This window comes from Crinia signifera, chromosome 11 (assembly GCF_055691185.1).
Source record: "Crinia signifera chromosome 11, ASM5569118v1, whole genome shotgun sequence".
Classification (NCBI taxonomy): Eukaryota; Metazoa; Chordata; class Amphibia; order Anura; family Myobatrachidae; genus Crinia; species Crinia signifera.
The window spans coordinates 91,148,742-91,164,881 of NC_139227.1; the positions used below are offsets into that span (position 1 = coordinate 91,148,742).

At 46.2% G+C, this 16,140-nt stretch overlaps 1 protein-coding gene across 4 annotated transcripts in view; it reads left to right on the top strand.

Annotated features, from left to right (window-relative positions):
- CPSF7 (cleavage and polyadenylation specific factor 7) overlaps positions 1-15,190 on the top strand; it is a 17,947-nt gene extending 2,757 nt beyond the window's left edge. For 2 of the 4 annotated variants that reach the window (XM_083165745.1, XM_083165743.1), the window contains exons 2-9: positions 1,038-1,256; positions 1,417-1,520; positions 3,016-3,161; positions 3,987-4,422; positions 4,985-5,097; positions 5,202-5,349; positions 5,474-5,612; positions 14,255-15,190. In XM_083165745.1, coding sequence (XP_083021871.1) covers positions 1,038-1,256; positions 1,417-1,520; positions 3,016-3,161; positions 3,987-4,422; positions 4,985-5,097; positions 5,202-5,349; positions 5,474-5,609 — 1,302 coding nt within the window. In that variant the 3' untranslated portion in view covers positions 5,610-5,612; positions 14,255-15,190. Of the gene's footprint in view, positions 1-1,037; positions 1,257-1,416; positions 1,521-3,015; positions 3,162-3,986; positions 4,423-4,984; positions 5,098-5,201; positions 5,350-5,470; positions 5,613-14,254 lie in introns of all 4 variants that reach the window. The other 2 variants (XM_083165744.1, XM_083165742.1) reach the window with 1 other exon arrangement.
- The last annotated feature ends 950 nt before the right edge of the window (positions 15,191-16,140 follow it).

Consider the following 16,140-nt stretch of genomic DNA (forward strand, 5'->3'; position numbering starts at 1 on the left):
GCTCATGCTCCACCGGGTCCGCCCTCCCTATGCCCCTGCATATGGGTGCCCAGCACGGGGTGGCCCCATAGCTGGGCGTTCTCATGCTAATGAAGCCATGACACGGGGGGCGGGCAGCTGGCACCACTGGATGCCAGCTGCCCGCCCATTTCCTTCCCAGCATGCGCACATATGTAAGCGACTTGAGAGCCCCTTTTTTATATGCGTGCACCTTCCACATTTTTCGATGCCCCTGCGAGCGAGTCTCCCTTGTGAATGGGCGGCCCCAGCCAGTCATTCCCAAGCACGGTGTGGTGGACTCGCAAGGCTGCAAATTCAACCAGAATAACCCCCATAAAGTTCGGGTGAGTATGGTGCAACATTATATACGGATGACTTGTAGACAGTGTCTAGGTTTGACAGACAATTGGTCGGCGACCTATGGTCGACACAAGCACAATGTCAACATGACTGTGGTCGACACCATTTAAAAGAACTCCATCCATGCAAACTCTGATTGGGAACAACAAAGTAGGCCAGAAGGAGTCCATGTGCTCATGTGTTGACGGTTTTGCCCCCCAAAAAGAGATACTCACGTTGACCCTTTTGTGTCGACCTAGACACCACCGATATAATATACCACCCCCATTATATACATTATATGAGGCAGTTATATGCTGATGCTTGTTGGCTATTGAGTGCATTGCTGCTTATAGAAGAACTAGACAGACACTATATACTATACTGCTGCTAATATGAACACTTCCACACTGGAGACATTTGAAAAAATTGGGGCAGATGTATTAAGCCTAGTAATGGGAAAAAAAGCAGTGATCAAGTGGAAGGTGTTAACACACCAGCCAATCAACTCCTAACTGTAATTTGAAACACAGCTGATTGGCTGATTTGGAGAAATGGCTCCAGGCTCATCACTTCAAACACAAGTTGTCATGTTCTCCTGCACTAAGTTGTTCATGTTATTGGGCTGATGAGACATGTCCTGCATTGTTGGCATGATTGCTTCAGTCTATCCACTGATGATGGCTTTCTCTTCTTAGGAGTCTGAATTTGCTGCGGAGCAGGTGGACCTGTATGATGATGTACTGGCAGTGGCATCTCTTGGCTCTTCTCACAGTGATGGAAAGGGTAATGACCTAGAGCCAACCTCCCCTGTACAGGCTACCTCCGCCAAGTCTAACAACCGGACGCCGGCCATTTTGTACACGTACAATAATTTGCGCAAGAAAGCATCTGTATATATTGGCAATTTTTCATGGGTGAGTACAGTATCAAATGTTTTCTTTTTTTTTTTTTTTTTCGTTCCTGTACTTGGAGCTGCTGGTGTAATCCGAAAGCAGAGTTGGGGCTGGTAACCCGGTTGTGCTTCTTTCATCGACTGACGCTAAGCTTTAACCGTTTTCCTTTTTCATTCGCCAGTGGACGACAGATCAGCAGCTCCTCTCTATCATACGCTCTGTCGGCGTACGGGACCACGTGGAAATAAAGTTTGCCGAAAACCGAGCAAATGGCCAGTCAAAAGGGTGAGGAAGGGGCAGGAGCCGGATTATTTAAGTACTTTTGTGAAAAATAATAGTAATAAAAAAAAAAAAAAGTACATTTTGTAACATTCACAAATAAGTTTCAATACCTTAATACTTTGAAAGGGTCCATAGCCCAAAACCTATTCGCTTTAAAACATTGTCAAGTTAATACAGTTGTTAGCTGTCAAGTAAGCTGCCGTATTTGGACCACTTTAAGATCACACATTTGTATTTGTCTGCACAAATTGTCTTGTTGATGCCATTGAAGTATACCGGAACAGCCCTTTTTTTTTCTTGTTCGCATTAGTAGATGTCGGTCTCTCTTGTATGGAATTTAAAAGAATATGTAATTCTGGGTAGCTTAAGCTACAGTATTCTGAACTCCTGAGTTTACAACATACCATCATACGTGCTTAAAGTCGGTTCTCTATGGGCCAGGAGGTTCTACCTCTGAATCTGTTTCTTGCCATATTAGGAAACTTGGTTACATGTTAATTTACCGGATCCTCACTTAAACTTAATGGTAAAGATTAACCTGAATTACAGATAGGTCCGATAAAACATGCCATCTGTAAAAGCAATGGACCTTTCAGCAGCACTGCCTGGATTGCATTAATATAATTACCTAGTATTCAGCGGATCTGTGTTGATGGTGCCCAGCGCATATTTTGGTTCCAGTTCCTTAATAACACAGTTATACAGTGTGTTCTGGCTGCTGTTGTGCTTTGTGAGTTGTGGTTGTATGTGTGCAGTGGAGCCGATTTGAAGACTGGAGTTTGTAGTGCAGTACCAGGCAGTGTTACCTTATTGACTTTGTAATTCTCTGCTTGCTAAGGAAATGGAACTTGAAAGTATACTCACCACTGCTCTGGGCCCCTGCATTGTATTTGTTGACCAGCATTTCATAGTGACATCGTAATTAAGGCTGAAAAAAGAAGTTAGTCCATCGTGTTCAATCTATCAATCCTTTATTGTGTTGTCTTCCGCCCCCGCCGATACCAACCCCTTTAAATCACATAATAAAGTTCTAATACCTAATCCTGCCAGCTTTGAGAGAGCGGGCGCTGCCGCCAGTCAGTAAGCACTCCGATTGCAGGACTGATGGCATAAATAGTTTTTTTTTTCATTACTTTTAAATTGACTTTAAGCCTCCAACTTCAATATGAAGGTTTAATTGAAGTGTTTTCATTTTTGTGTTTAGTTGTACATTTAAGGCAGTTGAACACAGGGGGAAGCAATGTTCCTTTATCCTCTCAAGCAGGAATCTATGAATAAAGTTCCCATAGCCCTGGAGGAGTGCAAAGGAAATCCTTTCCTCAACCCTCCCTTCGGTCTGGAAGCCACACAGAATTTCATATTTCTTATGTCCTTCCGAGGTATGGAAACGCCAACATATACGTTTGTGAATGTTACCAAATGCTTTTCGTATAGGACTAATACAGAACTTTGACGTTTTACCATGCTTGCGCTATTGTTAATGGTTTCTGTAACACAGGTACGCAGAGGTGGTGGTCTCTTCAGATACGTCTTTGAATCAGGTTCTGGAACAGTTGCCGCAAAAGAAACTCAATGGGGAGAAACTTGATGTTCGGCCGGCCAACCGCCAGAACCTCTCATTTTTTGAGGCGTTAGCACGAAAAAGTAAGACCGCCCAGCACCCATCAGAAATAGGTCATAAGCCTTTCCTGTGCCCTTAGGAATGATGGTTAAAGAGCTTGTATCCTTCTACAGGACTCTTCTCTGCAGCTGCTGGTAACATGTCAATAAAGGTGGGCATACACTGCGGCGACTTCCCCCTTTGGAGAAGCTGCCAGCGATCCCTCCTTGGGCAGGGGGCAGGATCTTATGCGATCCCAGCCCAAGCATGCCGGGCTCAGAAGCAAATCAAGAAATTGCTTGCACAGCCAGTGCGACTCGCAGACTCCGGTGCGATGTGATTAGCATCGGACCTGCTGTCATTCACCTGCAATTTGGGCTCTTTTCCTGCGATTAATCTCCGCAATCACGGGAGAAGTCCCCAAATCGCAGGCGAATTACCTAGTGTATAGGGACCTTAAGGCTTATTCTTCCATCACCTTTCAACCATGCACGTAATAGTCTGCAGAGCTGATTAAAGCAATCAAGAGGCTAGCTGTGTTCCATCTATTTCCAAGTCACTGTAAGGACATACCATGGACAGCTATGTCACATGTACTATTGAGTCCCCCCAGCATATGAGAAGATAGCTCATAGATTAATGTGGAAGCAGTGAAGCAGGCCAAGTACTATATTTAGAAGGCAGTCAGCCGATCCTTTACAAATGGTTCAATTCTGTTTCAATAAGTTCTCCCACAAAGTCCTAGCTTGGTCCAATAATTCTGGCTATGCATCTGATGTCCTATTTTACTAGCTTAGCATTTGTCTGTTATCTCTCCATTGTGGCAGATACTTTATCTGTATTCTTATGTTACTTTCTGTTCTCTGCAGAAATACCCCCAAGAGCTAATTCAAAGGGTTCCGTGGACTCCGCAGATGGCTCTCCTACCCCAACTGATACTGTTGTGTCCTCGCCGCTTCCAGAGACTCCCAAAACTATAATGCCGTACTTTATACGGCCACCGTTCATTGACAACCCTTCCCGAATCCCTGTCATGTCCCTCCCTCGACCCCCAATGTCACTTCCTCCCCCACCGTCACCCGCAATGCAAGCTGCATACAGAGCTCCCCCATTACCTCCTATGCACTATCCCCACTTAATGCCCCCACCGTCAAGGATGCCGCCTCCATTAGGCATGCCACCCCCAACTGGTGTGCCCCCAGCTCTCCATCTAAACCCCGCGTTCTTTCCCCCTCCAAATTCCTTTGGGGCACCTACGCATGATCAATTCAAGATGCTTGCCAACAACCCCTATGTGAGAGGACGGTAAGTGGAAAGACATAAGGGAAGGAGGGTGATGCCAATTGTTTTTCTCTGAATGCTGTATACATAAATCTTTTTTGTATTTTGATGTGTCCGATGATTGCGGTTAGGTACTTCATCTTTAAAAAGATTTGTTTCTTAACACTTTCGGTGGCATGCCCGGAAATATTCCGGGCTCTGCTGTGCTGCTGACTGTCCCGGGAAATTTCCAGCCATACAAATATTCTGCAGTACGTGCGCGCCAGTGGTGCCTCCAGCTGTGCACCTGCGCACCATCTCTAGGGTCCCACCCTTCCAGTGTACAAACGCCGGGGTGGAGGTGAGGGGGGGCCTACGTTCTGTGGTGGGTTTTGCTGGGGCAGGACAAACCTACCCTGGTAGGTTTGTCCTGCCCCAGCAAAACCCACCACTCAAGGGATTAATGCAGCTCTCTTTATTTAAAACCTGAACTGAATGAGGAGGCAGCTCCCTTAGTGACTGTATGCATACAAGCATCCCCGTTATACCATTTATAACACACTTTTATATGGCAGCCATTGTAACCACTTCCTTTTTGACTTCCTAGGGACATGAAAATGCAGCTCCCTGTCAGTGACGCAGAATTCGAAGAGTTAATGAACAGAAACAGAGCAATCTCACGGAGTGCGCTTTCCAATGCAGTATGCGGGGCCACATCAGGTTCTGATTTTTAGTTCTTCCCTAAATGACCTTTATCCCCGCTATCCTTTTTGACTAAAACACCTCATAGTATCTGGCTTTTAACAATGCTCTTTTCCACACAGGGGATTATGGGACTGCAATAAAAACACTCGAAACAGCAATTGCCGTTATTAAGGAGTCTCGAGTGGCCAATGATGAGCGCTGTCGTGTCCTCCTGACCTCTCTGCGAGATTGCCTGCATGGAATACAGGACAAGGCCAACTCTTCCAGGTACTGATCACAGATCCCCAGTAGTATCGATCCGACCAGTGAGGCATTGTATGTATGCATAGGTAGAGACCAGGGTACACCAATAGAGGTAACTGTTTTATTCCGCTTTTTGTCCTGACAGCAGGAAGCGTCACCGATCCAGAGACAGGTCACCTAGCCGATCACGAGAAGGCAGCAGCCGACGCCACAGAGACCCACATGAAGACCGGTCGGATGAATATTACCATGATCGTCATCGCGACAAGGACAGACATCGCTAACAGGTGGGTGTCTTGTTATGAGAGCACTTGCTGAGCTATAGTTGAGCTGTGAAATGCCTCGCTCCGATTGGAAAGGTTATGTCCCTGCTAAATACTCCGTACAATGTAAAGTGACGACATATTTTCCTTTATAGTCCGTTTGTCACGTCCAAGGGTATGAGCCATCGTCAGTCCAGCAGCTAGTAGCAACTTCATCACAGTTTACAAATGTGTTTTTTTTTTTTGTTTTTTTTTGTAGACCACTAAGTGGCAGATTCAATTAGCTGGCTTATCTCTATAGTGTTAGTGCTGGAGGTGTCCAGTGGAACCTGATGTAATATTTGCTGTTTGATATACACTTTATGGAAGTATATTAAATGCTGAAATGTCAGGTCAATCCTGTTTTCTTTTTAATTTTTCAAAGGGTTATTGTCATTTTTAACTACTGTACTAGGAGCTATAAAAAGAAGATTATCAGATGTTTATTCAGTACAATATATGAAATTAAGCAATATTTTTCTCACGGCCGGCGGTGCTTGGTGGGAATTGGGGGGTATTCAAGGAGCGGAGATAGAGGAGAACAACTTCTTTTAGGAAGTGCAGCCCGTAGCTCCTCCCCCTTATACCCCTTCCTGTCCTCAGAAAACATTTTTTTTCATTGGTGCTCTGAGTACAGGGGACCATTATTAGGAGAGGGCTGTTAAAGCCCTGATTTTACTTTATTTTAAATATCTTTTTTTTTCCTTGCACTCGTGTCTGCTCTGCAGCAGCAATACACTGACACCCACCCTGTCTTCTCCCCGGCGACTGGTGGACGGACCCCACGGCCGCTCACACCAGTCACCTCCCCGCACTTGGAGGGAGCCGCGGCTGAGGGAGAGGCAGCAGGTAAGCGAGATGGAGACGTGGCTCACACCATCGGTGGGGGGGCGGCGGTCCTGGCAGATGAACTCAGCTCATGCAGAGAAACTGCTAGACCACCAGAGAATGTTTACCTTAGTACAGGGCCTTAAGCAGGGGCTTCCTGGAGGGGGTGGACTAAGCCTTGTTTGTCCGTCCTCCCTTCTTTCCTCTGCTATGGCTCCTCCTGGGTTCCTGCCGAGGGCGCTCCTCTCCTCCCACCTCAGCACCTGAGGGAGGCCTTTTTACGCTGACAGATGGGTCTGGCTGACCACAGGAGAGAAGCACATTAATCGTCCTTTTGCCTTCACTGTGTTCATTGACCAGGTTTAACTCCCTCACCTCACTTATTGTGTTGGTGCTGGGAATAAGTGCATTTGATTTTCTTCAGTTTGTTATTTTTCTTTAATATGCAGATTCATATCTGCACATCACCCTCTGCTGGCTAGCAAAGTATACAGTATATAGTCGCTAATTTCTTTATTAGTGTCTGTCCAGTACTTTCTTACTCCCCTCCTCCCACTATAGTCTGTATAGGACCTTGATGGCTAACCTTGACACTCCAGCTGTTGTTGAACTACACATACCAGCATGCTCTGCATCAGATTTAGCATGGCCAAATAGCAAAACGGAAGCAGAGCATGCTGGGATGTGTAGTTTAACAGCTGGAGTGTCAAGGTTAGCCATCAAGGGTATAGGGGGGTTACATTTGTGGGAAGTAATAGCCACAGGTTTCCTACAATGTCTTCTAAGGGTTCAGGAAGGGGAAAGCTCCAGCACTGCGCGCCTATTCGTGCACTTCATGTCATGAAAATTTTGCATGTGCTGAGCAGGACCACACTGCCATTTGTGAACGCTGCTCTCTGACGGGACCTAGTCCGCAGGCCGCTGTGGAGGTTCCCTGCTAGCCGGACTGGGCTACTGCCTTGTCTTCAGCAATGAGGGAGTTTGGACCCTGATACAGATGCCCCAGTGGAGGATGATTCCATGGCCGGTGAGTATCACATGACTCAGGCCAGGGTGGATAGTCTGATTAAATCTAACCCACTGACCTTACAAATCAAGGAATCAGATTCCCAACCTCCTTCTGAGGCCCTGCTTTTTAAGCAGAAAAAGACAGATCCGGCAGTGTTCCCACAGTCTTTCCAGCTAGACAAAATATTTCAGGAAGCTTGGAAGCATCCAAATAAGAAATTCCTGCTTTCCAAACGCATTTCCACCTTTTTATCTTCTACCTGAGGATCATAAAAAGTGGGAGGTTCCTCCTCCTGTGGACACCCACATAACCAGGATAGTTAAAGCTACCACCCTACCTATACCGGATGTAACGTTTCTTAAAGACCCGATTTAATAAGAATTTAAATCAATTTCTAAAATCAATCTATACTAATGCAGGGGCTGTCATTCGTCTAAATTTTGCAGCCGCTTGGACTACCATCGCAGGGCTGATGCTTTAACAGAAGGTCTGCAGTTGGGTACACGCAGAGCAGACCTCTTGCCCCTAGTGGACAATATACGAGAATCAGGCACCTACCTCAGTGAGCATGTTTTCACTTCTAATTTATCAGCGGTTTTGGTGGCAGCAAGACAGGCTCTCTGGCTCAGATCTTGGAAGGCGGATAACGACTCCAAAAAAGTATTGGCAGCTTTACCTTTTTTAGGATCCGTGCTTTTCGGTCTGGAATTGGATAAGATTGTCGCTTCTATAGCTGCCTCTAAATCTGCTTTCAGGAATTTCAAAACTAAGGCAACAGTCCTTTCCGTTTTTTTTCGACCCCAAAGTAAGGCAAGAGCTCAAACCTCTACAAGAGTTCAGCCTGCCTTTTCAAAAAAGAAAAAATCCAAGCCTCGACAAGGCTGGGCCAGTCATTAACAAGCCCCAAAGCAGGCTGATAAGGTTGCTGCCTGATGCGAGAATACGATATCCGGCTGTGTCGAGGGTAGGGGGTCACTTTCTTCAATTCCCAGGGTTTTGGCCAAACTCAACGTCGGACTCCTGGCTGTTGGATGTATTGTCACAAAGCTACTCCCTCACCTTTTTGGTCCAGACTTCCAACACAGTTCTTTAAATGGGTCTTCCGCCCTCGCGACAGCCATATCATCTGTCTTGGAATCATAGGTGATCGTTCTGTTCCTCCAGCACAAAGAGGAACAGGTTTCTACTCAAACCTTCTCTTAGTCAACAAACCGAACGGTTCATTCCACCCCATACTCAATCTAAAGAGATTGACTCTTTTTCTTGGAGTGCCAAAATTCCAGATGGAATCCCTCAGGTCAATTCTACACTCCTTCGAACCAGGAGACTTTATTGTACCCCTGGATATCCAGGACGCGTACCTTCACATACCCATAAAGTTAGCGCATCAGCGTGTTCTCCAGTTCGCAGTGCTAGAGCGCCACTTCCAATTTCAGACACCCCATGTCTTCACAAAGATCATGGTGGTAATGGCAACTCACCCCACCTACAAGGTATACGGATTCTTACCTACCTGGACGACCTTCTCTTAGCTCATTAGACTGAAATTCTCTGGTCTCATTTACAATTGACGATGGACCTCCTCCAGTATCACGGTTGGATAATCAACTGGAAGAAGTCCAGCCTGGTTTCCTCCAACCTCCATGATAAAACTGAGGGCTCTCATAGACACAATATCAGAGGTTTTTTTTCTACCCCGAGACAAGATGATGGAATTACAGGCCTTAGTTCAATCCTTTCTGAAACATCGCATGTAGCGATACTAGTTTTCCCCCTAGAAATTTTTTGGGGCAGGGCACCGCTGTACGGGATGGGTGCGGCCCGGGCCCTCCGACGTCATCGTTGGAGGCGTGCCCGGGCCGCCGCGTCACCAGAGGCGGCGTACCGTGGCCGCCGCGTCACCAGAGGAGGGGTGCCCGGGCTTCCTCCATCTGGCCCCGCCGAAGTCCATGAGCTGCCGGGGAAGCCTAGCGCCGCCGAGATTGCGGTGCCTGGAGCTTCCCCGGGCACAACATTAGTCAGGCAGCAGGCTCTTTTAGCGGGGCGCTGCTGGAGGGGCAGGGCGCATTTTGCCCTTTAGAAATCGGGCAGGGCGCAGCGCCTCGCTAAAACAGCCTAGCGGGAACACTACGATACTCCTATGCATGAAAGTGGTTGCGAAACCTGTGTCAAGCTTTCCCATGGTCAATTTAATTCTCGCACTCTCCAGCTCGCACTAGTAGGTTGCTGGAATCGCTCACATCTCCACCTAAAAACACAGTTTCTGGTGTTGTCAAGGGATGCTCGGATCTCTCTTATGGTGACTGCATTAAGCAAATCTCATGAAAGGTCATTCATTTGCCAGTCACGATTGGGAGATAATGACCACGGATGCCAGCCTGCACGGATGGAGCGCTGTGGTAGAGCATCACTCCTTTCAGGGACTTTGGGCGCGTCAGTAGACCACCCGGGTGTTTGAATTGGAAGGCCGACTTACTGAGTAGTCAAACAGTACACTCCGGGTAGTGGTCTTTCCATCCCAAAGTTTTCTCTCTCCTGTGGGATCATTGGGGTCCTACACAGGTGGACATCATGGCCTCCCGACACAACAGAAAACTGCCCTTGTACGGCTCGAGATTAAGAGACCCTCAAGCCTGTCTTGTAGATGCTCTATCCACCCCATGGCACTTTCGGATAGTCTGTTTTCCCTCTGGTTGCTCTTCCGTGCCTCATTTGACACAGCAAACAGGAGGCAGTGGTAGCAATCCTGATCGCACTCAATTGGCCAAGGCGGTCGTGGTACCCGGACCATCTACAAATGTCCCAGGCCCCTCCAATTCCCCTGCCACTAAGCTGGTTGGCTTTGACGGGAGGGCTGTTGAGCAGTCGGTCCTGAGGGCTAGGGTTTTTTTGAGCACGGTTATCAGAACCATGCCTGAAGCCAGGAAACAGTCATCTGCGAGGGTTTACCATCGCTTTTGGCATAAATATTTTCTTTGGTGTGAACCTACAAAATGTAACCTTTAGGTCTATCGTCTATCCAGAATTCTAGCATTCCTACAATCGGGCCAGGCCTTGATCTGGGCCTTAGTCAGGCCTCCTTGAAAGTTCAAGTGTCTGCTTTTTCTGTCTTGTTTCAGCGGAAGATAGCTATGTCATCTATGGTTCATACTTTTTTGCAGGGAGTTTCACACCTGCAAATCCTTGGGACTTATCTTTGGTTTTAAGATATTTGAGCAAACCTCCGTTTAAACTTCTAGTCAGTGGTACTCTCCTGACTTACTTCGAAGATATTGTTTCTATTGGCAATCGCTTCGGCTAGCAGAGTCTCTGACAGGAGCTCCCTCTTGTAGATCTCCTTTTTTGATCTTCCATGAAGATAGAGCGGTACTCCGTACCAGACTATCTCCCCAAAGTGGTTTCTAGACTCCACAATAACCAAGAGATTGTGGTCCCCGTTTATTCTCCATCTCCTTCCTCATTGGATGCGGATAACCTCTCGTGGTGGATGTTCTCCATCTCCTTCCTCATTGGATGCGGATAACCTCTCTTGGACGTTGTTAGGGCCTTGCGCCTTTTACGTTTCCAGGACTGCAGCAATCAGAAAATCTGATTCTCCGTTTGTCCTGTACGATGTTCGGAAGCTTGGTTGACTGGCATCTAAGCAGGATTTATCCCACTGGTTGAGATCCACAATATGACAGGCGTATTTAGGTTTTATGTTAGCAGTTGATTATCTGCCCTTTTTTGTGTGTTGTGTTGAATGATTCTTCTCGCCTATCCTTTATTCCTCGGCTTGTTAGTTTAAAACTAGTCTCTTAGGACAGGAAGGGGTATAAGGGGAAGGAGCTATGGGCTACATATTCCAAAAATAAGTTGTTCTCGTTGGTGCCTGGTCCTGGAATACCCCAGAATTCCGAGCATCCACCTTATCCTACGAAAAAAGGATTTTATATGTAAGAACCAAAAATCCCCTTATATCATCAGACGGTACAATCAATACGTAAATGCATTGGTAATATAAGGTGGATTCGGCATGCACAGGAACATGTTAGAATATAATATAAAATACTAATTTGCCATCTACAAATGTGAGGATCGCTGCATTTGCAAATGTATTTCATGTACAAAGTTCTACTCCTTAATGTCATGCTGCTTTCAGACCGCATAACTGGCTTTGACCCTGTATTTGGAAACGTTTCCAAAAACGGGTCTGCCAGATAAAACCCCTTTCACACCGCAGCACTTAAACGGTATATTACCGTTTAAGTGCCGATTTTTTTACACTGGCAGACCCGTTTTTGGAAACTTTCCAAATACAGGGTCAAAGCCAGTGCAGCCTTCAGCCCTCCCCTCCGTGCAGCTCCCCCCCCCCTCGCGTGTCGACCGAGAGCATGTCGACGCCCCCCGCGCGTGTCGACGCCCCCCCCCCCCCCCCCCCCCCCCCCCCCCGTGTCGACTTACCCCGTGCCGGTACCTCCGTTGTGGACTGCAGCTCAGTATGCTTGGAAAGCACTTATGAAAAAAGTGTCTTCCAGAAAATGGCTGCCCCATAGGAAACCCTGTTTAAAAAAACTGTCTTCCGTATGGGGGGCAGCCATTTTCTGAAAGACACTTTTTTCATAAGTGCTTTCCGAGCATACTGAGCTGCAGTGCCGGGAACCACAACGGAGATACCGGCACGGGGTAAGTTGACACGGGGGGGGGGGGGGCCGACACGCGCGCGGGGGGGGTCGACGCGCGCGGGGGGTGTCGACACGCGCGGGGGGGGCTCCAGTGCTGTGAATACTTAATGAGCGCTCATTAAGTATTCACTGTGCTGAATTTAGGACCCAGCTCATTGGCTGGGTCCTAAATACCGTTTCTGAGCCGATTTTTGCGCTAAAATACCGGTTCAGAAACTGGTAGGACCCTGCATTTTAACCGGTTAGAAAAAACGGCATTTTCTAACCGGTTAAGTGGGACTGGACCTTTCAGACCGCACACATTACCGTTTTAAAACGGTAAAAAAACGGCAATTTACCGTTTTAAAAGTGCGGTCTGAAAGGGGCATCAATTCTTGGCCAGGTAATATACATTTGAAGCTGTTAGTATGGCTTAAAGAGCCAGCATTAGTATACCAGTCGTTCACGTGCAGAGTAATAGCAGAGATCTCCCAGCTGCTGGGGAAATCTCTGTGATACAGCCTTCAAGGTAGTGGTAGATTCCAGTCCTCTGCAAGCCTCATCAGTATAAGACCAAGGATTACCAGCTGGTGGCTAGTGCTGCCTTCACATGTCCCTTAATGCATTTCCCCCAACTCCACAAATGTCCAGTAGTCCACCAAAGGCTTCTCTGCTATTACTCTTCATGTAAAAGGCCTTAAAGGAATACTAATGCTGGCTCGTGAATCCACACATCCTCAAATGTATACTGCTTTGCCAGGAATGGACATTCTGTGGATCATTAAGTAGAACATGAAGCCTGCTGCATGCGGAAATGAATTTCACTAACCAAGTGGTATTTTATATTCTATTCCAACACTAATGCTACTTTCACACTGCAAAACCGGCTTAGACCCGGTTTTTAAAACGTTTCTTAAAACGGGTAAAAGCACCCCACTGAGGCATCCTATAATTTCTCTCTCCCCCCCCCCTACCTTGGCAAAGCAGGGAAGGGATCCAGGCAGCAGGGTCAGGTTGGCAGTGCTGGTGGGCAGGGGGGTCCCTGTGGCGTGTACGAGATCAGTGGCAGGGTCCCTGTGGCGGATGGGAACTACTAGTTCGCCGCAAGGACCCCGCCACTGATCTCACATACGCCGTAGGGACCCCCTGCCCGCCAGCGCTGTCGACCTGATCCTGCTGCCTGGATCCCTTCACTGCCTTGCCCAGGTAGGGGGAGAAGAAATGATAGGCATCATCCTCCCCCCCCCCCCACTGGGGTCACAAGGGGGGGGGGGGAACCCCAGACCTCTGTGCATATCTAATGAGCGGGCCCCCACCCGCTCATTAAATATTCACTGCACTGGGTCCTGCTCATTAGATAGGCACAGAGTGGGACCACTATTGGCTGGGTCCTAAATACTGTTTCACACCCGTTCAGAAAAAAAAAAAGAATCTGAAACCGGTAGGACCCTGCTTTTTTACAGTTTCCAAATACCATTTTTTTTTTTGGAAACTGTAAAATCACTGTGGACCTTTCAGACAGCACATATTACCGTTTTGAAACTGTTAAAAAACTGCAAAATACCGGGTAATATGTGCGGTCTGAAAGGGGCATAATTGATTTAATGGTTTGTTTGACGTCAATACTTTTATCATTTGTATTTTATATTGATGATTACCATCCGGTGAGCTATAATCTATATTGTTTATTAACCCTATGCGTGCCAAGGTTGCTCTGAGAGATCCTTAAAATATCCACTAAAAATGCCAGCGCCCCTCACAGCGACTCTTTTTTTTTTTTGGGTGCAATATTTAAACTTTAAATGAATTGACTTGGCTGTATTTGTATTTATACTAAAAGAACAGTCACTGAGCGACGTTAGCATTTTTTTTAGTGGATATTTGACGATCTCTCACCGCAGCGTTGACAATCAAAGGGTTCAATGTTATATAATGTATTACATATCTTGTCAACCATCACTACTTTTTACATTTTATTATAAACTTTTTAATGGTTGAGAACCGTTGATTAGGAGCTGCAGGCTTCCAGATTAGCTGCACATCTTGGTGATTAGCGCCAGGTGCCTATCATGTGCGTTGGTGCACTGCATGATAGAATCTGTGAGACCCTTGGAACCAACACGTAACCAGTGCTCTTCTCTCCGCAGGTCTCCGGAATGCTGCACAGATGCATATTGTTTGTTTTCTTTTTTTTTCTTTTTAAAGTAAGAGACTCGCATTTTGTTGTCGTGTCCTAGAAATGATGCCTGGCCCTCCAACACAGTGACATCTGTTATTGCAGCCCCTCTGGGAGTTGTTCCATTTCATGCAGGGACCAACTAGTGCACCAGTCTCAACCAACCGCTCCCAACCAACAGTCTCGCCTGGACACTCAGAAAGCCGCACAATCTCTCCACACCGCTGACCCAAAGTTCTTTTGGAACATCTGTGCATCTCCCACCATTATAAGCAGTGTCTATAGATCTCTCTTTCCTTGCATTCTCCCCAGTGTTTTAGTCCTGTTGCATTTTGTTCATGTTAAGAGGTTACCTATATAAAGTGAAATGAACTTCTCTACAGTGACGTATGTAACTTTCATGTCTGTCTGTAAGTGCCCGGAGTTGGTATGTCTGATCCTTATTTTTTTTTTTTTATCGTTTTGTTCTGGTCGGCAGACTGAGGTGAGGACATGTTTGCAGTGAGTGCAGAAAGCGGTGTTGGGGGGGACCGGGGGGGGGGGGGAGACTAGTTACTGTGTGGATGGTGAACGGAGATCCCTGTACTATCCATTCATAATCACATTATTTGGTTGTGTAGATGGGACTGCCTTTAGCTGAGATTCGGAGGGGGTGAGTTCAGTGCTCGGTCTAAAAAGTTTTTATTTTTAATTTTTTTAATTTTTTTTGTTAGCATATTAAGAGAAAACAATCATCAGGATTTTTAGTTGCTCACCTTAATGAGGGGCTTTGTACTAGCTTATGGGACACCATTGAGTGTCTCTGCCCTCTCCTCCCCCCAGTTGCAAGGAATTCACCCCTCCCATAATTATTCATTTTCTCCACCTGGAAATTGTGAATAAACTTGATAATGTTGTCAATCTTTTACATGAGTTGTCTGATTTCATTTTTATTTATTTTTTTAATTACAGGAGACCATGTTTGTGTATAAGCCTCATTTATCAAAGCCATGTCTTTGGTTATTGTTATAATAAATATTTTGTTTAATTGGAAAAATTAAAGAAGTGAATTATGAAACCTTTTACCATATTTTCTATCTAGCCACAATCAAGCTATATTCATTACCATCCTTTTTATGGCATCACCAGGGTTCCACAAAATACATAAACAAATACAACAAGAAAATGAGTCATTTATAATACAGGACCATGGTGCAGATGTATTAGGACGATAAAGCGGAAGGTGAGAACACACCAGCTAATCAACTCCTAACTGTCACTTTCAAACACAGCTGTTTGGCTGTATCACTTTCAGCTTTATCTCCACATTATGACGTCACCGGGCTTAATACATCCGCCCCCATACGAGACAAGTACATGGCTTATAGAAATTATTGCAGCAGCAGAAACTATGGGTTATAGGTACCATTGTAGGGAGTTTGGAGTAGATAGCATAAACACAAAGCACATGAGGATTGAGGGCCCTGCTCATGAGAGCTTACATTTTTTAAGGGAAGGGGCAGAAGACCGGGGTGACACAGATGGGTTGACAGTAGGCTAGGATGAGAGATGACTGGGTTAGATGAAGATGTGGGTGTTGAGAGCCCATTTGAAGTGTAGAGAATTGGAGAGTCTGATAGGGAAGATAATTTGAGAGGTAGGGAGCAGCACAGGTAAATTCTTTACGGCAGGAGAGGTGTAATTTTATTTGGGGAGCAAAGAGGGCGTGAGTGTGAAGGAAGATGAGGTCATATATGTAAATTTGAGAGGAGCGGGTGAGTGCTTTGTAAGTGATTTGTGAGAAGCTTGAATTGGATTCAAAAAGGGAGTTAGGGATGTACAAGAACAAGGATGAGTTGATGAAATTTAATACAGAGC